Here is an 8,059-nt window from a genome sequence, read left to right on the forward strand (position 1 = left end):
GAGGGAGCGTGGCCCAGCAGGTGGGTGAGGGGACCCTGGCTCAGCAGGTGGGGGAGGGGAGCGTGGCTCAGCAGGTGGGGGAGGGGAGCGTGGCTCAGCAGGTGGGGGAGGGAGTGTGGCTCAGCAGGTGGGCGAGGGGAACGTGGCTCAGCAGGCGGGTTGGTCCTGTTGCTTACAGCTGTGCCCCTGGGAAAGCCGTCTCCCTTCTCTGCCCTGTTTCCCTGTCTATAGGGGGTGATGTGAGTGCTGCACAGATGAGCTGAGGCAGGTGAGCACACATGGTGAGCCGTGGGGCTCAGTGCAACCATCCCGGAGGCTCAGATAACACCCTCCCAGACCCCTGCCCCACTGGAGGTGTCCTGCTGGGTGCTCAGAGGCACGTGCTTCCTCCTCCCTCCAGATGATGCAATTATGTGTCCAGAGGTCTTCGCTCTTGAGGGAGGCGGGTGGGGGCCGGACCCATCCTTTGTCCAGCCTGACCAGCTGGTGGAGGAGGGGTGCAAGGGAGGCTCTGAGCCTCACTCAGGCCAGGTGAGGCCAGGGATTGGCTATAGCTGAAGGTAGGGTTCCAGTTCAGAGCAGGGCCCTGCGGAGGGGTACAGGGAAGGCCTGGGTGGTGAGGGGCGCCATAAAGAGGGTTCCTCATGGCCGAGGCTGAGGGCGGGGGCTGTGGCTATGCAGGGGGCCTGGGCCCTGCACATAGGAGCTGTACTCACAGACTACGCTGGGCAAACATCTTGCAGGGTGTCCAGGGCCGCCAGTGCCAATGGATGCTGAGGGGCAGGGGCACACCATAGGCCGTGCAGGTGAGGGCCTGGCGGCTGTGGCGCGAGTAGATGCTGGGGGAGGAGGCCTCCTTCTCGTGTATGTGGGGGGGCACTGGGGGCACAGCAGATGGCCGGTCAGCTGGCCTCCAATGCCACGCCGCCCACCGCCCACCTGTGTGCTCTCTCATCCCTGGCCTACCATTCACCACAAGCTCCAGGCTGATGTTGCGTCTGAGGCCAGCAGCGGAGTTCCACAAGGCGAGGGTGTAGATGCCCGTGCTGGCCTCTGTCACCTCCTTGAGCACTAGGGCATGTGGACTGTGGCGCCCAGACAGTGCCTTTCCATCCTTGTACCTGGCCAGGGGAGGGAGGTCAGGGCCCATACAGATCCCACCTCAGCCCCAACCTCATTCTGGCACCCCCAGCCCCCGACCCCAAATACACTGTCAGGAGGAGGGAGGGGCTGGCAGGAGTGCAGGGTAGGGTGGGAGACACTGGTCTGCGAGGGGAAGGCCTAAGTCCCTGGAGATATCTCCAGGCCGCATCTCCCAGGTGTGACAACCATGTCAGGCGGCCGGCTCAGGGTCATCGGTCACTGAGGTCTGCAGTAGCATCCCCTGCCTTGCCCCAAAGGCTCTGTGATCTCTCCACAAGCAGCGAGATGACCATGTCACTGCTGGGGCAGCCGCCTTCGCTCTCCCTACCTGTGGCTGCAGACAGCCTTCTTCAGCCAGGCTTGCCCAGACCAGCCCAGGAGGATCCCACACACCTGGCTCCTCCACCCAGCCCATCTGTGTGTTTGCTAGACCATCCACCCAGTCACTGCTCGCCATCGACATGTGATGGTGCCATAGGAAGGGTGGGCATCACAGGAAGGCTGGGTGGGCACCACAGGAAGGCTGGGTGGGCACCCAGATGTGGCAGGCCTGGAGATCCTGTCCTCTTTCTTACAGACATCTGAAGGAGTGGAGGTGCAGTCCCTGTGAGTAGTCTAGCTCCTTGCCATGTGTGTGGCCCCTCCAGACACGTGGCCTTCTTGCTGTCCACCCCCCACCCCAAGGCCTGTCTCTCACTGCCTGCCTCGCTGGGACACTCATTTCTGTAGCCAGGACTCTGCAGGGCTCCCTGCCTCCTTCATTTGGGTGGGGGTGTGCAGCCTTCCTGCCTATCCTATGCTGTGGCCTTCCCCTGCCTTGCTGTGTCTATTGACTGCCCATCTTCCTCCTGGGTTGGGAGCCCCACGAGGGCAGGGCTGCCTCCTGCAGAGTTGCACCCAGCTCCCTACATGTCTGCTGCACACGTGAGGAAGCAGATGTCTCAGCCCCAGAGGGTGTGCTGGGGCCCCGGCAGGAACCTATCTCTGTGGCCTGGACTCTGTATGGAGATACTCCTCCTTTGGACAGGTGCCTGCCCCAGTGCTGAGTGTGGTAGACCAGAGAGACACCGCAGTGTGGCCCGGGAAAGGCATAGCCCTTGGGCAGAGACCAAAAGAGAAGGGGATGCAGGGACCTGATCTCAACTGGGATACCACAGCAGGGACCCAGAGGGGAGCTGCCTGGCCTGGGGTCACAGAGTGAGGCAGGACTGGGCAGGGGCGGAACTGAGGTGGTGCTGTCTGCGTGGCTCTGGTCCCGAGTCTGCCACTTGCCAGATCTGAGACCCTTTCATTGCCTCAGCGGAGGAGATGACATGCACCTTGCAACTGTCGTGAGGTTTAACTCGGACAGTGCCAGCAGCGTGCTGGATACACTATGGGTGCTTCGGAAGCCAAGGACCAGTCTGTCTGTGTGTTTGCCAGACCATCCACCCAGTCACTGCTTGCCATCGGCACGTGATGGTGCCATAGGAAGGGTGGGCACCACAGGAAGGCTGGGTGGGTGCCATAGGAAGAAGACCAGATGTGGCAGGAGTGATCCTGGAAAGCTGTTCTGAGAGGCAGCTGCCTGAGGATCAGGTAGACCCTGGATGCAACAGAGCTGCCACCTGCCCAGAGCAGGCTCCGTCCTGCTGGCCTTGGAGGGTGGGGGACAGGGCCCAGGAGTCTCCAGGAGCTGCACCTGTGAGTGAGGCTCCAGGATCTGCCAGTGCCCTCAGGATTCTGCCCCAAGGGCTTTGGCACTGACCAGGTGCCTTGGACGGACACCAAAGTCTGTGTCCTCAGTGGGAGGGTCACACTGGGCTCAGGGCCAGGACACCCTGGGCCTTCCCAGGGCAGACCAGCCCCCAGCCAGTGCAGGGGGCCCTGGCTGAGGAAACCCTGGGCCTCTGCTTGCCCAGCTCCAGGAAGAGTTGCTCTGCCAGGAGGGAGGTGCCCAGGCTGAAAAGGAGGAGGCTCCTGGGCTAGCTCAGAGCAGAGACCCCTCCTGGGGACTTGGGGGTCAGTTACGAATACCCTTTCTTGGCCTCTGCTTCCTCATCTATGCAATGGGGACTCAAAGTGTGACTGACCATGGGTGAGCCATGTGGATTACTCAGACGGCCTGCGGATATGTTTGTGAGGGGTGCCATGCCTCGCCCCCCTAGAGCCTGCAGGGAGCAGCCAGCAGAGGCAGAGCCACCCCTGAGGCATCCCTTCCCTGGCCCTCGGCACATTGCAGGGTAGCCTCAGTCAGCTTGCAGACCGGGGGTCTGCAGGGACTCCAGCAGCCTGCCGGCCTCCTGGAAGCTTTCTTGCTCATGGCCATATGGCACAGGCCCAGCCCAGACAATCTGTCAGTTCCCTGTGGCATCTCCACATTTCTGGACAGGCAGGTCCTGGGAGAGGCAACCTCGTTAGAAGGAGGCATAGGGAACGCTAAGCCACTGCTTCAGGGCAGGCCCTGGAGACTCTGCAGGGCAGAGAGGCATCCAGCCGTCAGGAGACAGTTAGGAAAAGCCCCTCATGTGCCCACCACACCCACATGGAACAGAAGGCTGGTACTGAAACCTTTCCCAGTGTGGCAGGAATGCAGATAGACCCTCCATCTGGAATACCACATTACGGGCGGGCTCCCTGGGAGGTCTCCTGAGAGAGGCTCCTGCCATGCCTGGTCTCAGCGTGCAGGTCCTGACGGCGAGGACGCTGTCCTTCCTCCCCCCTGGTCTGTTTTGCCCCTTGGCTTGGAAAGGTAGCGGCGGGGTCAGGGGGAGCCAGAGCTGTTACCATTGGAACTCGGGTGGAGGGTACGCCGCCAGCTTCACAGGCAGCTTCACCAGCTCGTCTCCTGCCGTGGCCTCCAGGATGGGTCCTTTGAGCCACTCGACGCTGATGAAGGGCTTTTCTGCCAGACAGGAGAAGTCAGTGTAAATCCAGGACTGACCCGTCGTTGACTGACCAGGGATTTCCCCCCCATGGCCCCTGCAGCCCCAGCAGCCGGACACCTGCAGACTGGGGCTGGCCATGCAGGAGCTGGGCAGGTGCAGGAGCTGGGCAGCTCCTCCGCTCATGGCCCTCCCTTCCCTCTGGCTGGACCCCCGAATGCTCACGTGCACCATGAGCTCGGGGCCCAGGCCCACATGGCACAAGGACCCTTGTTTCCCAGGCTTCATGGCGCCTGACCCTGACCCACCCATGCCATACCATGCACAATGACCTCGGTGCTCTCCCGAAACCGCTGGATGCCGTTGTTGGCCTCGCACACGTACGAGCCCAGGTCGTGCTGGCTGACGTTGTGGATGGTCAGGATGCTGGAGAGCTCTGTGTGGGTCTGCTGGGAGCGTCGCTCGGGCACCCACTTACCCCGCTCTGCCTGCCCGCGCCCAGGGAAGCCCCGCATCAGCAGCGGGTTCCTGCACAGCTACCCCACCAAAGGCACCCCTCCCAGCCCAGCCAGCGGTGGCTCCAGAAGCCTTGGACCCAGGCCCTGAGTCGTCTTTGGGCGGAACACTTGCCCATCAGACTGGGGCACCTGGGGCAGGCCTGGGTCCACACATCCTCCACACAGAGGCTCAGTGTGTGCTGGACAGTGGCAGGGACTCCTGGGGACAGGACAGCCTGGCAGGGCTGCTGACCTCACCTGCTTCCCTGGGTAGTCCCAGTCGAAGGTGACACCCGAGTTGAACTCAGCCCACACGGTGCAGTTCAGGACCAGTTTCTCCCCTACCAGCAGCTCCAGCGACTTCTTGGGCAACAGCTGGATGTCATAGAGCTCGTTGCCTGTTGACACACGCACAGTGATTCCCATGCCCTCACAGGATGACACCCACTGAGGCCAGTGAGGCAGTGACAGCCCTGCTACTGTGAATGGAACACAGCCCGGTTACCTGTGATGTGCACGAGGAAGGGGTTGGAAAGGAAGTCCTGGTCCCCCCAGGTGGTCTCACACTGCAGGTACAGGGCCTCACGCAGCAGCGGCGTGGACACCCGCATGCCCCGCCGGTCGTCCCACACCACCTCCTGCCCGTCTGGCCACAGCACCGAGCTTTGCTGGAGGGACAAGGCCACCATCAGTGTCCCTTGCTCCTGGCCAGACGGACAGCTGCCTTTCCCAGGGGTGGGACTGGAGGGTCAGATCCCGGGGCGGGGGTGGGGCCGTACCGAGCGCAGCGTGACGTTGAGGCCAGGGATGGACACCAGACAGGGCACCCACATGGCGTCTTTCCTGTTGACCAGCAGCGTGTCAGGCTTGTTGATGAATGGCTGCTCGAAGTCTGTGGAGAGGGAGCAAGGTATTGGGGAAGTGATGTGGCGGCCAGGCTAGGGGAGGGCTCCATGGGGCTGGGCGGTGCTGGTCCTGAACCAGCCACCTGCTGGAGCAGGTGGGGCCCCGTTCTCTCCTCTTGCCATCCCGGGGTCCACAGGCTGGGGGCGGTGTGGGCCCCAGCTGCCCAGGACCCTGCCCCAGCCTGGCCTGCCTCCAAGTCTCACCTCTCACGAACACGTAGGAGCTGGCGGCCGTGGTGCCCTCGATGCGGGCCTTGATGTATTTGTAGTAGCAGACGTAGCTGCCTGTGTCGTTGGCGTGCACCTCACGCAGCAGCAACACCTTGCAGTAGGGCCTGGCATCTGTGCCCTCGCAGTCTCGCACCACCCCCGTGTCCTCACTGTCCTTGTCCCCAGGGGCTGGTGCCTCCTGGGCTCCTGGCCAGGCCCACTCCAGGGGGTGCTGTCCCCTGGCAGAGGACAGGAGTGGTCAGGTGGACCCCAGCGGCAGCCCATGGGGACTATCCCTGAGGAGCCTCCCTCAGGCCAAGCCTCACTAGGCTTGTCTTACCCAGAGCATGGAACTGCCCAGGGTTTGGGTGGACCCCAGCAGCAGCCCATGGGGACTATCCCTGAGGAGCCTCCCTCAGGCCCAGCCTCACTAGGCTTGTCTTACCCAGAGCATGGAACTGCCCAGGGTTTGGGCGCACACTACAGACCCTGCCCGGGGCAGGGCACTCCCCGACCCCTGGGCCTCGACTAGGCTTCTGGGGCTGAGTGTGGCAGGCTGGCCTGCAGACAAGCACAGGCCTTGGATCACAGCTGGGAAGGTGGGGAGACACCACCTCCGGGGCCCTAGTGGGTGGCTCCCAGGGTGGGAGTGGATACACATGACCTGGGAGGTGGCCTGGGGCCAGTGTGAGGTGTCAGGAGTGGGGTACAGGGAGATGAAGCCCCATATGAAATGCTGATGAGGGGCCAAGCACGGTGGCTCATGCCTGTAATCCCAGCACTTTGGGAGGCCAAAGCGGGCGGATCACGAGGTCAGGAGATCGAGACCATCCTGGCTAATATAGTGAAACCCCGTCTCTACCAAAAATACAAATAAATAAATACATAAATAAATAAGCCGGGCGTGGTGGCAGGTGCCCATAGTCCCAGCTACTTGGGAGGCTGAGGCAGGAGAATGGTGTGAACCCAGGAGGCGGAGCTTGCAGTGAGCCAAGATCGCACTACTGCACTCCAGCCTGGGCGACAGAGTAAGACTCTGTCTCAAAAAAAAAAAAACGGGGCACGGTGGCTCACGCCTCTAATCCCAGCACTTTGGGACACCTAGGTGGGTGGATTATGAGGTCAGGACATCGAGACCATCCTGGCTAACATGGTGAAACCCCATCTCCACTAAAAATACAAAAATTAGCCAGGGGTGGTGGTGGGCACCTGTAGTCCCAGCTACTCGGGAGGCTGAGGCAGGAGCATGGTGTGAACCCAGGAGGTGGAGCTTGCAGTGAGCTGAGATCGCGCCACTGCACTCCAGCCTGGACGACAGAGCCAGACTCCATCTCCAAGAGAAAAAAAAAAAGAAATGCTGATGGGGGTGTATGGTTGAGGCTGGGGAGGACAAAAGTCACCCACAGCCTGGGAGACTCCACAGCCCCGAGGCCACTCTGCCCTGGGAGGGGCTGCCGTCTGGGTCCTCAGCCACCACCTCCTGCCTTGGGCTTCTGCAGCCTCCCTGGCCTGCCAGTGGGAGAGGGACCCCATACCTGCAGGAGATGGACAGGCTGTCACCAGTGTCAACGACGTGTGACTCCTCTGTGATGTTCAAGGTTGGGGGGGTCATGGAGTAGCCACTCGCCAGGCCTAGGGTGGGAGACAGGGTCAGCGTGGTGCTGGGTTGTGAGTTCACACGACGCTGATCGGGCATGGTTGGGCATTCTGCATCACAAGAGCGGACCCGCTGCAGGGCCGAAGCAGCCCAGGTTCTCAGCCAGGGCGGTGTGGCCTGGCCTCACCATGGGCACCGTAAGCAGCACCAGCCCCCAGGCCCCAAGACAGTCACGAACCTCTCCCATAGGCTCACCCTGCCTTGCCCCACAGCCGCCATCCTCACCTACACACCACCCCTGGACCAAACCCCAACCTCTGACCCCAGTGAGTGGAGCGGCTGGCATGAAGGAGCAGGGGGAGGGCTGCTGGAGCATGTCGCCTCCACATCACAGCCCCTGCAGTGCTGCTGCCCGAGGCCCTCCCTCCTCAACTGCTGACCTACACCTGTTGCTTCCCAGGGGGTCCTGCACATCCCAGGTCCTCCCCACACCACACAGGCCTCGGCCCTCCTGCCTACTCTCTGCCAGTGGCTTCGCCCCCTCCCAGGCCACATGGCGTCACCTCACAGGTGTCCTTTGGTTCCTCAGCTTCTCGCACCCTCACAGACCCTGCCAGCTGCCCCAGCCTCCTCTGGGTTCTCCCTGCCCAGGCCTCCCTAGACACCCCCAGACCTTCTCACAGGGCTCTTCCTCAGACACACAAACAAACCGGCCCCATCTGGCTGAAACCCACCCTCAGCCGGAGACTGTAGGCTGGCTGGGCTGGGCCTTCTGTCCTGCAGGACTCAGCCCTGCTGCCCCCACACGCTCCTCCCCGTGGGGTGGTGTGTGTGTTCGTGTTT

The 8,059-nt window shown here is 62.4% G+C and overlaps 1 protein-coding gene across 3 annotated transcripts in view; it reads right to left on the minus strand.

Moving 5' to 3' along the window:
• FLT4 (fms-related tyrosine kinase 4) overlaps nucleotides 1–7,246 on the minus strand; it is a 27,664-nt gene extending 20,418 nt beyond the window's left edge. For all 3 annotated transcript variants that reach the window (XM_011951722.1, XM_011951724.1, XM_011951723.1), the window contains exons 1-9: nucleotides 7,155–7,246; nucleotides 5,614–5,858; nucleotides 5,284–5,396; nucleotides 5,010–5,172; nucleotides 4,763–4,902; nucleotides 4,327–4,495; nucleotides 3,910–4,027; nucleotides 967–1,121; nucleotides 717–879 (exon numbers count right to left, since the gene is read on the minus strand). In XM_011951722.1, the coding sequence (XP_011807112.1) occupies nucleotides 717–879; nucleotides 967–1,121; nucleotides 3,910–4,027; nucleotides 4,327–4,495; nucleotides 4,763–4,902; nucleotides 5,010–5,172; nucleotides 5,284–5,396; nucleotides 5,614–5,858; nucleotides 7,155–7,231 (1,343 nt within the window). In that variant the 5' untranslated portion in view covers nucleotides 7,232–7,246. The remainder of the gene's footprint in view (nucleotides 1–716; nucleotides 880–966; nucleotides 1,122–3,909; nucleotides 4,028–4,326; nucleotides 4,496–4,762; nucleotides 4,903–5,009; nucleotides 5,173–5,283; nucleotides 5,397–5,613; nucleotides 5,859–7,154) is intronic.
• Nucleotides 7,247–8,059: the final 813 nt, after the last annotated feature.

This window comes from Colobus angolensis, unplaced genomic scaffold (assembly GCF_000951035.1).
Source record: "Colobus angolensis palliatus isolate OR3802 unplaced genomic scaffold, Cang.pa_1.0 Scaffold325, whole genome shotgun sequence".
In the NCBI taxonomy this organism is placed as follows: Eukaryota; Metazoa; Chordata; class Mammalia; order Primates; family Cercopithecidae; genus Colobus; species Colobus angolensis.